The sequence below is a fragment of the Panthera pardus genome, unplaced genomic scaffold (genome assembly GCF_024362965.1).
Source record: "Panthera pardus isolate Hobbes unplaced genomic scaffold, ASM2436296v1 HiC_scaffold_15, whole genome shotgun sequence".
Lineage (NCBI taxonomy): Eukaryota > Metazoa > Chordata > Mammalia > Carnivora > Felidae > Panthera > Panthera pardus.
The window spans coordinates 35,813,653-35,827,613 of NW_026526710.1; the positions used below are offsets into that span (position 1 = coordinate 35,813,653).

At 35.2% G+C, this 13,961-nt stretch overlaps 1 protein-coding gene across 2 annotated transcripts in view; it reads right to left on the reverse strand.

Annotated features, from left to right (window-relative positions):
- SMCHD1 (structural maintenance of chromosomes flexible hinge domain containing 1) overlaps positions 1-13,961 on the reverse strand; it is a 230,845-nt gene that overhangs the window by 174,493 nt on the left and 42,391 nt on the right. For both annotated transcript variants that reach the window (XM_053902476.1, XM_053902475.1), the window contains exons 14-20: positions 13,453-13,566; positions 12,792-12,898; positions 11,985-12,067; positions 11,277-11,390; positions 4,753-4,830; positions 4,554-4,673; positions 360-504 (exon numbers count right to left, since the gene is read on the reverse strand). In XM_053902476.1, the coding sequence (XP_053758451.1) occupies positions 360-504; positions 4,554-4,673; positions 4,753-4,830; positions 11,277-11,390; positions 11,985-12,067; positions 12,792-12,898; positions 13,453-13,566 (761 nt within the window). The remainder of the gene's footprint in view (positions 1-359; positions 505-4,553; positions 4,674-4,752; positions 4,831-11,276; positions 11,391-11,984; positions 12,068-12,791; positions 12,899-13,452; positions 13,567-13,961) is intronic.

Consider the following 13,961-nt stretch of genomic DNA (forward strand, 5'->3'; position numbering starts at 1 on the left):
AAAACAAACCCAAAACTGTATTACCAGGTTAAAAACCTTCCAGAGTAAGCAATAACACTAAGTTTAAGTAGCAATAACTTTCTTTCATACTTGCAGAATAAAATGGAGTAAGACAGAGCTATCACTTTCACTTGAACAACTTTAACAATATTTTGTCAAAACTAAAGCAATTTATAATGACACTGTAGTCACAAAGCATAGCCTGGGAGTAAATAAATCCCCCAGATATTAAAAAATATACTATACACTCTAAATGATAAATCTAACGTTAAACACACACAAATAATTTAAGCTAAAAAAAAAAGACTAAATGCTTAGTAAATATGAAAAATCATATACAAAATGATCCTTCAAATTACCTTGCTTCAAAAACTGGCTGAATATCATTTCCTAGTTGACTAGTATGACCAAATTCATCCTGAAACTCCAGAGGGATATTGAATGGGACTCCAACACGAAAAGGAGGATCCATAAGACCAAATGAAAACTTCTCTGGTTTACCCTCTTTAAAAAAAAAAAAAAAAAAAGTAAACATGAGAAGCAAATTCATAGGTCAGAAACAGCCATATTTTATATACAGGATATTAAATTATGACAAAGATGGCATTTTAAATCTGTGAAAAACTTATATAAATTAAATCTAGTGTTTTTAAAAATTTATTTATTCATTTTGAGAGACACTGTGGGGGGGGGGAGGAGACAGAGAGAGGGAGAGACAGAGACAGAGAGAGAGAGACAGAGAGAGACAGAGAGAGAGACAGAGAGAGAGACAGAGAGACAGAGAGAGAGAGAGAGAGAGAATTCCAAGCAGGCTCTGTGCTGGAACTCACGAACCATGAGATCATGACCCAAACCGAAACCAAGAGTCAGAAGCTCAACTGACTGAGCCATCCAGGCTCCCCTACATAAATTATACCTATAAGCCTCATGGGAAGAGTCAGATCTTTATCTCACTATATATAAATTCTACGAAATTATTAGAATATAATGAAGAAAAACTTTATAACCTTATCATAGGAGAAACTAAGGCAAAACACAATATCCCTCCTCGTCAGTGGTTAACTGTAGTGCGGAGGCAGATGATTCCACCTCTGACATAGTTTCAGAAGGTCAATAGTAGCCTAAAGCTATGTTACAATTCCTGCGTCATTCACCTCACTTCATCTCATCACACAGGCATTTTATCATCTCACATCAACACAAGAAGAATGAGTAAAGTAGTATAGGATTTTTTAAGAAAGAAAATAATTTCTATTACTGTATATTTTTATAAATGTTCTATTTCATTGTTACAACAATCTCTTACTATTATATAATCTCTTACTGCCCCTAAATTATAAATGATACTTTATTATAGGTAGGTATACATAGGAAAAAACAGTACATAATATGATTTGTTACTATTTGCAATTTCAAGGGATTCACTGGTGGTGGTATTGCAACATTTCTGCTGCACACAAGAGGGATTACTGTATTCAGGAGCTATGAAAGAATGTATTTAGCAAAATATATTTTATTAGTTATAATGAACAAAGTTAAAAGAGATGCTTTATATGAGAAAATATTTACAACATATCCAACAAAGGTTTAAAATCCCGAATACATAAAAACTTCCTATAAACCAGCTGTTTTGTTTTTTTTTTTAAACGTTTATTTATTTGTGAGACAGAGACAGACAGAGCATGAACGGGGGAGGGTCAGAGAGAGGGAGACACAGAACCTGAAACAGGCTCCAGGCTCTGAGCTGTCAGCACAGAGCGTGATGCGGGGCTCGAACTCACGGGCCGCGAGATCATGACCTGAGCCGAAGTCAGCCGCTTAACCGACTGAGCCACCCAGGCGCCCCACCAGCTGTTCTTAAAGTGTGGTCTCTAGTCTAATGATTTCAGCCATCCCTTGGGAAATTATTAGAAAGGCATATTCTAGGGTTCACTCAAACCTACTGAGTCAGAAATTCTGGGAGTGATGCCCCGCAGTCTGTGTCTTAATAAGTTCTCCAGGTAATTAAAATACAAAGCCAAAATTTGAGAACCACAGCTTTAAACTATTAAAATGAGCACAGCAAACAAACAGGCTTTCACAGATGACACAGCCCAAGAAAGGCAAGAAGAGGTGCACAACCTAATAATGAAACAATTTAACCACCAAGTAGGATAAATACAGAGGTCAGCCAGGAATCGGCACAGGAAAACTGGAACTTTCATAGTCTGCTGGTGAGGGTACCTTGGCACAACCTTTAGGAAGGACAATTTGACAGTAATGTATTTAAACATTAAGGCATATACGTATCAGTTTTGCAATTCTACTTTTTGGTGTCCACACTACAGAACTTCTAGCACATGTACACAAAGCAGCATAAATTTTTTCCCATATAGAAACATGGTTTGTAATAGCCAAAAAATAGGAAACAACCAAAATGTTCATCAATAGAAAACTACTTCAACTATAGCATGTTCATCTATGGAATGTGTTCCACAGCTCTTAAAACAATGTGGTAGATCTGTACGTACACAAAGGAACAATTTCCATGGTGGCCCTATTGATTAAAGAAGGTAAGGTGATCACAGGCACTTAAATCAGCTCTCTCCAAAAATCCCATAATAATGACACTACAGAGATTTTATTCAGAGATTTTTTTTTTTTTTTTACAGAGGTCTAAAACTACAAAAACAAAATATACAATAGCAATAGGATTTGAAACTGAAGACCATATGGGTTCTCCATATGTCTTAAGTGTAACTGACTTAACGGAAAGACCCAAGAACATCAAACCCTCAATTATCAACAAAGCAAGCAGAGAACCAATCTAATTCACACTACAGGATACCCAAAAGTCTCAGGGATGGTATGTTGGAATGAAACCGGAATGAAAAAGACCTGCTGAAGTCTGTTTAAAGAAAGAGTTCCCCAAATCCCTACTCCTCAATACACAAAACCAGTCAATTGTCTTCCTCATCCCCACCAACAGATGGCTAATTCTCTGAGGAAGATAAAAGAGTAGGGTTAAGAAGTAAGGGGCAAAGCACTATTAAATGTGTCACAGTCTGCTGAAAATAGCAAGTGAAAGATTAGATAGATGTGAGAACCCCAACAGTCTTCCCCAGCTTGCTCCCAAAATGCTGGCAGCCAGGTATTTACCCACCTACCAGGAGACTGGAGGGCTCTACTCTGGGGAATCTGAACAGTCAAAAAAAGAAAACCTAAAAATTCTCATCATCTCCCCCAAATGAACTAAAAGCTTTCAAATGTCCTGTCGTTAAGTGTAAGCAAATCACTAGTCATGTAAGAGAGCATCTATTCTAAAAGGGCAAACATTTAAAACAAAAACAAAACCATGGAGGAAAATGACTATGAATGAAGTTTAAATGCTTCAAAAAAGACCACCACTGTTATTGATACCCTCCAAGAATTACTGAATATATGAAGTAGGCAGACAATGCTTTGAATAGGGAACAGAGAATAAAAAATGACAGCATAAAGGAAAAATTCAATAGAAAGGGTAGAATATCGTGTTAAAGGAATTTCCCATAATATAGTAAAATAAAAAATGAAAAGTAGAAAAAGAATATTAATACACCAGTCAAGAGGTCTACTGTCTTAATATTAGATAACGTGGAAAACAGAGTAGGAAATCAAAGTAATTCAAGAAAAATTCCTAGAATTTAAAACTTCAGAAACTAGAACAAAAAAAAGATTCTCCAAACAGCTGGGGGTCAGAAAAGAGGCAAGACTGGGGTTGGGGTGAGGGGCAGAGAGGCTCACAAGCAAAGGTCAGGAATCTGAATAGCTTTAGATGTTATCAGCAACAACAGAAAACAATGAGGACTTCAAAAATTTTAAAGAAATATCATTATGAATTTGCATGACATAGAGCTAGAGAGCATTATGCTAAGCCAAATAAATCAGAAGATGAATACCTTATGATTTCATTCATATGTGGAAATTAAGAAACAAAATAAACAAGCACAAGGGAAAAAAAGAGGCAAACCAAGAAACAGACTCTTAACTACAGAAAACAAACTGACGGTTACTAGAAGGAAAGGTGGTGGAGGATGGGTTAAATAGGTGATGGGGATTAAGGAGTACACTTGTCAAAATGAGTACTGAGTGTTGTACAGAAGTGTTGAATCACTCAACTGTGTACCTGGAACAATATTACGCTGTATAGTCACTGTATATTCAAACTGAAATTTAAGTAAAAACCTTAAAAGAAATGATTATGAAGCAGAATTATAGAGCCATTTTATTTATTTTTTTGAGAGCGAGTGCAAGAGGGGGAGAGGCAGAGGGAGAGGAGATCTCAAGCAGGCTCCACGCCCAGCATGGAGCCCAATGCGGGGCTCAATCTCATGGTGGGGAGATCATGACCTGAGATGAAATTCTGAGTTGGACACTTAACTGACTAAGCCACCTAGGCACCCCTATAAAGTCATTTTGAGATAATGATTATACAACTGGCCAAACATCTTTTACTGAATTATTTATCTATTCCCCCTTCATTTAAAATGCCACCTTCAGCATAATATGTAGTTATATACTGGTATTTCACTTACCTTTAACAGAAAATTTAATTGCTTTTGATGGTAGCGGTCTTCCTGCATATGTGTCTGCATTACTTTCATTCAATACAACTTGTAATTTCAACGTATAATTCCCCAACTTTTGAATATTTTCTGGACAAATTAAGAAGAAATTAAAAATCAAGTCAACATAATACTGACATAATTTTTAACATTCAGAATAATAACTCACCCATTTTTTTAAACCAGTAAGGCCATTTTCCTCCATGTTGACTAATATGTGAAATGATTTCTTTATTTCCATTTGAAGCTTAATAAAAGAAAAAACAAAACATTTATACCTTGAGAAACTGAAAACAGAACATGAATATGAAATGTCACACTGGTATCAAATATCTTTGTTTGTTGTACATTTTAAAATTGTTTTAAAACTTCATCAAAAGATCTAAAGTTATCCTATGCAAGTGAACAGCATAATGAAAATTAGCTCATTAAATCACCTTTATTTCTTAAAAATATATCTGTAAATAAGATTGATACAAAAGAACAGAGATAATTTTTTGATATTAAAAATAATTTTCCTTAAGAGTTTTCAAGATTAAAATACTATATTTATACAGAATAATCGCTAAGACCTAGTGACCTATTGTTATGGGAAAGGAGTAAAAGCATATATATCAAACATACTAGCTTTTTTATAAGGAAAAGACAGAAATATAAATACATTCTTGCTCAGTATTATAGCACGAAACACAGGAAAGATAAGCCAAAAACTAATAAAATCATTACGTAAAGAGGGAAGAAAAAAGAGTACAGGGATGACATAACTTCTCTGAAGGTTTATTTCTGACTTTGAAATTATGTAAATGACTTAAAAATTCAAGAAATTGCATTAAAATACAGCAATTCATAAACAAAACCAAAATGTGTATTAAGTAGGTGACTTGACTACATTTTAAAAGTATATTTCGGGGCGCCTGGGTGGCTCAGTCGGTTAAGCGTTCGACTTCGGCTCAGGTCACGATCTCACGGTCCGTGAGTTCGAGCCCCACGTCGAGCTGTGTGCTGACAGCTCAGAGCCTAGAGCGTGCTTCAGATTCTGTGTCTCCCTCTCTCTCTCTGCTCCTCCCCCGCTCATGCTCTCTCTCTGTCTCAAAAATAAATAAACATTTAAAAAAAAAAAGTATATTTCAAGTAACATTAGAATCATTTTTACTATTTATACAGAAAGAAAGATTTTAAGGACAGGGCTGCAAAATAGTCCAATTCATCAAGTCTTATTGTTAGTAATTATATTAGTATTATTATTTTGAAATGAAATACATTGTAGGATAAAGCAAATAACCATTAATGTTAAGGAATCTGGATTTTCAGCATTAAAGAAATGAAATAAAAGTATAAAGTCAAATTAGTTCAATAAAAACCCAAAATGTCAATGTGAATTCAGTTTTTCTTTTCAAAAAATGTTTGTGATTAGCATTTAAAAAGCTTAAAAGCAATTTCACCTGGGGGCAATGAGCAACCCTACCACTCAGATTGTGGCCTCTAAACACCATTCCCCACAGAAAGGAACCAGCAGTAATGGCTGAAACCAAGTCTAAGGTAGAACATGTATAACAATATTCTAGGATATCTTGAGTCAGGAAGCAAGAAAACTCGCATCAAAGACAAAAAGGATCACATCAAGGAGACAGAAGAGACAATATGAAGGCACATCAAAATGAATGAAGCATGTTAAATATATAAAACCCCACATACTCACAAAAACACTACCAAAAAACAGAAACTGCTCACCAGGCATTATTGTACAGCAACAATGCTTAACTGGTAATTTGCAATTAAAGAAAAAGAATTATACTTTTTACTGCCTTTCCTATAAAAGCTGCATTTCAGGTAAACCAATGAACCTAACTGATAAAATTCTTCACAGATGAAGTCTGGATAACAAATTAGGAAGGAACGAAAGAATCAGAAAAGAATTACCTGTAATAACTAATTCACCAAATAATTCAGGCAAAATCAACAATGGATGAGACTATTACATAATGGTTGAAAGAGAACTTTATAATTAGCCAAGTGAATTTAATGATCCATTAGCAGCACTTAACGTGGAACAATCATTAATCATATGCCTCTTAACATATAATACCATAAGAAACTCAGATTAGGTATAAAGTACTGATTCCTACTTTACAAAACAGAAATATTAGGAACCCAAATGTATTCAATCTTTTAGGCTTACCTTTCAGTTTTCTGGCAATTGAACAAATAGGAAAAGTAGCTAAATGACATCCCAAAGGAACAAACAGAATCTGTGAAATCCACTACACTACAAGTGATTGAGTTCTGTCAGCAAATTACTGGCATGAAGAAAAAAAGGAGGGAGCTCTACTTTGAAAAAAAAGAAACTGAAGACATATAATAACTAAATGTAATACATGTGTCTGATACCAAAACCACCACAAAAGTCTATCATTTTAGAAAATCAGAGAAATTTAAGTTGGATGGTTATAAGATGACCAAAAGGAATTACTGTGGTAATTGAAATTACACATTTTGAGAGATGCATGTACTTGAGATTCACCACACACACACACACACACACGCACACAGGCATGCGCGCGCGCACACGCGCGCACACACACACACATACACACACACACACACACACACACAAAACAAGTACAACCAAATACTTCCTATTGACTTAGGTTAACCAATATATCTTGGAGCCCATTACATAATTTAAAAAATGTTGCAACTGTAAATTTATAATGAATATTAGACAGTAAGCCATTAGAGTTCTCTAAAAAAGACCAAGCAACTTTCTGATATCTTTTTTATTTACTCAACAGAAACTTAATAACTACCTCTTGTACCCTAGGCACTAGAAAAAAGTGAAAAAAAAAACAACAATATGCTTGCATTCATGGAATTTCCATCTTGTAGATCAAGGAGTCTGCAAACTACTTTATTGCCCATGGCTGCTTTCATTCTAGAATAGCAGTTAGGTAGCTGTGACAAAGAATTTAGGGTCCTCAAAGCCAAAATATGTACTATTTGATCCATTACAAATAATTTGCCACCTCTGTTCTAGACAGCAAAGGCACATTTAAGAAATAACAAAACACCAAGTTATACAAATAAATCTAAGTATATTAGTAGAAAACTAGAAAAACAGAAAAAAGTCTAAGAAAGTGGCAGTCTGAAACCTGAGAAATAGTTTTATCAAAGATATGCTGTTTAGGGATGCCTAGGTGGTTCAGTGAGTTAAGCGTCCAACTCTTGATTTAAACTCACATCATGATCCAATGGTTTGTGAGACTGAGCCCTGTCCTGGGTTCTGCACTGTCTGCTTGGGATTCTTTCTCTCCCTCTCGCTCTCTGTCCCTCCCCTGCTCTTGCTCTCTCTCAACATAAATAAACATTTATAAATAAATAATTAATTAATAAAGAAAAGTTGCTGTTTAAAAGTTGCAGGCAGAGGAAATACATACAAAGGTCCAGAGGTGGGAAAATTGGGCTTGTACAGGAACAAAAAGAATTATGACTGGGAATACAGTGAGGATGAAAACGTTAGAAATAAAGTTGAACAGGGAGACAAGGCCAGATCATGTGTGGAGTCCTGCAGAGCTACGAAAAGCCTAAAACTAACATCATATTCAGAAATAAAAGTCTGAAAGTTTTCCCTCCAAGATCATGAACAAGAAGACAAGGATGTCTGCTTACACCACATCTATTCAGTATGGTACTGGAAGTCCTAGCCAGACCAATTAGGAAAAAAGAAAATCCACTTTGTAAAGAAAGAAGTAAAATTTCAATGTTTGTAGATGACATAATCTTTTCAATTTTTCGTAATGTTTATTTTTGAGAAAGAGAGATAATGCAAGCAGGGAAGGGACAGACGAGGGAGACAGAGGATGTGATGTGGGCTCTGTGCCAACAGCAGAGAGCTCAATGTGAGGCTCCAACTCACAAACTGTGAGATCATGACCTGAGCTGAAGCCGGACGCTTAACCAACTGAGCCAGCCACCCAGATGTCCCAATGACACGATCTTTTATGTACAAAGCCCTAAAGATTCCACAAAAAAGCTGTTTACAGTCAATAAATAAATTCAGCACACCTGGATGATACCAAACCATGTTCATGTATTAAGATGACAATAACACCCAATGATTTACAAATCCAATATAATCCCTATCAAAACCCCAATATCACTTCTTCCAGGCATAGGACACCCATGCTAAATTTAGATGGAATCTCAAGGGACCCTAACAGCCAAAACAATCTTAAGAAAAATAAAGTTGGAGAACTCACATTTCCTCTGAAAGTTTACTGCAGAACTATAGTTATCAAAAACAGTGTGGTACTGGCTTAAGAGCAGACATACAGACCAATCAAATAGCCCAGAAATAAAACCTTGAATATATGGTCCAATGATTTTTGACAAGAATGCCAAGACCATTCAATGGAGAAAAAAGTATTTGATTATTGGTGCTAGGAAAACCAGGTATCTACACGCAAAAGAAGTTAATCTATATAAATTAAACTCAAAATAAATCAAATAACTAAATGTAAGAGCTACAATGATAAAACTAATCTTACACATGAACATTCAAGAAACAGCTTCCTGACACTGGATTTAGCAGTGACTTCTTGGGATAGGACGTCAAAAGAAAAGGCAACAAAAGCAAAAAACAGAAAAATTGGACGTTATCAGAATTAAAACATTTTCTGCATCAAAAAACCCCATCAATAGGGTAAGAAGGCATTCCACAGAATAAAGAGAAAATATGTGCAAATTATACAGTATCTGATAAGGATTATTCAAATATAAAAACTCCTACAACTCAAAAACAACAGAATTTAAAAATGAGAAAGGACCTGAATAGACTCTTCTCCAAAAAAGATATAGAGATGCTCAATAAGCACACAAAGAGATGCTCAATATCAAACAAACGGGTGGGGTGGGGAGGGGCAGAAAATGACATGTGTTAGCAAGGATGTGGAATGTAAAATGGTGCAGCCACTGTGAAGAACAGTCTGACAAAAAGTTCCTCAAAAAGTTATACATTAGAATTAGCATATGATCTAGCAATTCCACATCTGGGTATATGCAAGAGAATTGAAATCGGGGACATAAACAGATATATGCATACCAATGTTCACAGCGACATTATTCATAATAGCTAATACATGACAGCAACCTAAGTGTCCATTGATGAATGAATGGATAAACTAAATGTGGTACACAAGCATACAATAGAATATGATTTCACTTACTTGATTCCACTTACTGAGATACCTAAAATAGTCATATTCACAGAGACACAAGGTAGAACAATGGTTACCAGGAGATGTGGGGAGGGAGTGATGGGAAGTTATTACTACAAAGTTTCAGTCTGGGTTGAAAAAAAGTTCTGGAGATGGACAGTGGTAATGGTTGTACAACAATATAAATGTATTCAATGCCACTGAACTGTATGTTTTTAAATGGTTAACATGATAAACTTATGTTATATATATTTTAACATAATAAAAAATGTTTTTGGTTGGAAAAACTATAGGGGGGGGGCAGGCAGGAGAGTCCGAGTCACAGCAAGACTGAAGGATGCTACACTGCTGACTCTGAAGATGGAGGAATGAGCCACGAGCCACAAGCCACAGAATGTGGGCAGATTCTACAAGATGGAAAAGGCAAGGCTGTCCTAAAGCCTCCAGAAGGAACGAAATCCTGACACTTTGATTCTAGTCAGTGAACCCCATCTGGAATACCTAATAAATGGTGGGGGGGCGGGGGGGGGGGGGAGGGTTGGAGAAATAAGGTATCGGGTGTCACAAAGGCCAAAAATGAGAGTATTTCAGGAAAATAAGTTAGTCAAACTGTTGAATGCCAAGAGACCTAAGAAGACATTTACATAAAGTATATAGGATCACTGACTAGTTTTTAAATTGTTGGAAATAAACATATATCAAATCAAATACTGTATCTTCAAAATCCATGGATGAGACACACAGTATGTAGGGACAGAACAGATCCTTAAACGTAAGTGAAAATACTTTTAGGCCATCAAGAAAAAGCAACGGACAAGAAACAAACAAGATGATTCAAATTAGGGAAATATAAAATGAGCAAGAATACTCATTTCTTCTCCAGTCAACAGGCCTATAATCTAAGCCAAGTACTTCTAGCTCACAGGTTCAGAGCCATAGTTTTTTGATTTACAACAGATTTTATGGATTAGCTAATCTGAATTCCTATCTAGTACAAATTCCTACACATATATACACCATATCTTATTTTAGCCCACAGTCACCTTCTTGGGAAAATTCAGAATAAAGGGTTTAAAAAAAACAGGGTGCCTGGGTGCTGGGTGGCTCGGTCGGCTAAGCACTGGATTCTTGGTTTTGGCTCAGGTCATGATCTTGCAGTTCGTGAGTTTGAGCCCTGCACTGGGCTCCACACTGAGAGCGCAGAGCCTGCTTGGGATTCTCCCTCTGCCCCTCCCCTGTTCGTGCTCGCTCTCTCTCTCTCTCTCTCAAAATAAGTAAATAAACTAAAAAAAAAAAAAAACCCTTGGAAAAATACCGATTAAAAAATTAGTCATAACACACTTGGAATTCCTAACTTTAATCAAATCTACTGTGTCTCTCAGATTGTTAGATCATCGATAATTATATGTAGATATTAAAACCTGCATTATACATTTAAGAACAAATATTTAAAAAGATCCAAATTAGTTTGCATACTTACAATGCAATATAACTTTGAGCTCAACCAGGAGTTTCTTTGACCCTCCATGACTTGTTCCTGGAAGCTTCTGCATTGCTTCCCCCTTTTTATTCAGTATTTCAATTCTTAATGCACCTACCAGTCCAAAATTTAAAATAAGAATGTCTTAGTTACACTCAAAAAATGTGATGAGGTCCATCAAATGATGAATAAAGAAATTATGGTTTATATACACAATGGAGTACTACATGGCAATGAGAAAGAATGAAATATGGCCCTTTGTAGCAACGTGGATGGAACTGGAGAGTGTGATGCTAAGTGAAGTAAGTCATACAGAGAAAGACAGATACCATATGTTTTCACTCTTATGTGGATCCTGAGAAACTTAACAGAAGACCATGGGGGACAGGAAGGGGGAAAAAAAAACAGGTTAGAGTGGGAGAGAGCCAAAGCATAAGAGACTCTTAAAAACTGAGAACAATCTGAGGGTTGATAGGGGGTGGGAGGGTGGGTGATGGGTATTGAAGAGGGCATCTTTTGGGATGAGCACTGGGTGTTGCATGGAAATCAATTTGACAATAAGTTTCATATATTAAAAAAAAAATGTGATAAGTCTGCTAGGTCTTGACATAGTGTTTTAATTCATCATGGTCTTTTACATATTAACTATGTAAGACACACAAAAAGCATATTTTCAGTATTAAGGGAAAAAAAAAACAAAAAACATACCAATGGGGGTTCCAGCAGGCCTAATCTCATTTGGCAACAATTCATCTCCTTCAGGCCAAGTTACTGATAATCTATCAGGGAGCCTATTATGAAACCAGCATATTAATGTTTCATGAACTATGTTAACTATGGTCTTAATAAGATAAATACAAGTCACCAGAAACTGTAATATTTATTTTTGATATAGTATTTTGAAAGGCTAATGCTAAAATTCTATATGATTAATAATCTAAAAAAAATTTCCCTAACCATTACTGTGGTTACTGAAACAGTAATACAAAATCTCTTGGTATTAAGAGCCAAGAATTATCAATTGGGGGGAGGGGGTTCCTCTGCTCTTTTACAGTACAAGTTACCTTTGGGAAATACAATAAACTATAAGAAGAGAATTATTAGTGAAATTCAGTAAGAATCAAAATGACTGCATCATTAGCCAAGCAAGAGCTACAAACAGTTTTGTTTTTCTACTTTCCTTTACTTCTTTGGTACTGATCTTTACCTCCCAACAGTTACTACGACTTTCTTCTAGTGGTAGGTCAAACCAAGTTGTTTTCTAACATATTTGAGTCATAGTGCCTATAACAGTGACACTTTAGATACATAAAATTTACTTTTTCTACAAAATGCAGGATTCTATTTTACAAAGCTCTCAATTTTTTTTAACAGCAAGTTCATCACAATATGTAAATCTAAGACTACAAATGTCCTATTATGTGTCCATTAACAACACACTCACGAATAGTTAAAAACGCTATGATTCATTTTTTATTTTGTTACTCTTATCCTGCAATTTGAAATGTGAATTACCTTGCCATTTCATCTTCTACATATTTTTTCACAGCTTTCTCAGCAACTGTCCTATCGAGCTTTGCAATTGGCACAGTTTTTACTTCATCATACAGTGCTTGAGGTTCCTGAATAATTTATATCAACATTTCAAAAAAAAATATTCAAATTTGGCTACAATGAAAACATTTGTTTCTTCCAAAGAAACATTTTACTCCAATTAAATATGTAAGTCATAATAACCATTATTACATTATACCACAATGGTTCTTCTATTTTTCATGTAACCTCCTTAGACATAATTAAATACCATTTAAATATTATCAAGAATATAAGGATAAAGCCCACTCTCATTTTAGAGTTATTCATCCTGGAGAAAGAATTCTGGCTCCAATTTTTTACTAGTTTGTGGGCCTTGGACAAAATTTGCACTTTACAAAATTATTCTGACAACTAGAAATAACATACGTATGTTTGTTAAACATTGGGCAGATGTTAAGCTCTACAGATTATTGAAAACACCAAATAAGAAACACAAAAATTCATGCTAACACTAATGTATCCAAAAGAAAAACCAAATGCAAGCAAAATATAAAATACTGTATCTTTATTTCAGCATTAAACAAAAATAAGCAGTACCAAGAGACTTCCAATAAAAATGTTTTATTACTTGCTATCTTACCATTGCAATCTGAACCTCTCCTCCTGTGGCATATACTTCTCCATCATGATCACCATAAAGAAAAAATTTTACTATGCTTCCATAAAAGAGAGGAAGTGTCTTGATTGTCTTGACCTAATAGTTTTTAGAAAAAGGCTTTTAGTATTTACTAAAACAGGCTTAATATTCATAATCATAGAACTATTTCACTGAAGGGGAAAATTCAGTATCGAAAAATTACTGAAAAAAAACATTCTAATAAAGTTGCATTTATTTATATTTGCTTATATAAGTTTCCCACTTATTCTTAACATACCTTTGTAAAGACACAGTGGCTTCTTCATACAAAAATGTCATTGCTATGCATGCATATGTCTAAAAGGTCTAGAATTCCTCCAAAGTCAATTATGAAGCCAAAATACCTCAAACCCTTTTTTCCCCACAAAATCTTGCTTTCAGACTATGAACAGTGACTATGAACAGTGAATAACTCTGACAACTTATTCCTTTCAAATAAACTGGCTCAAAGC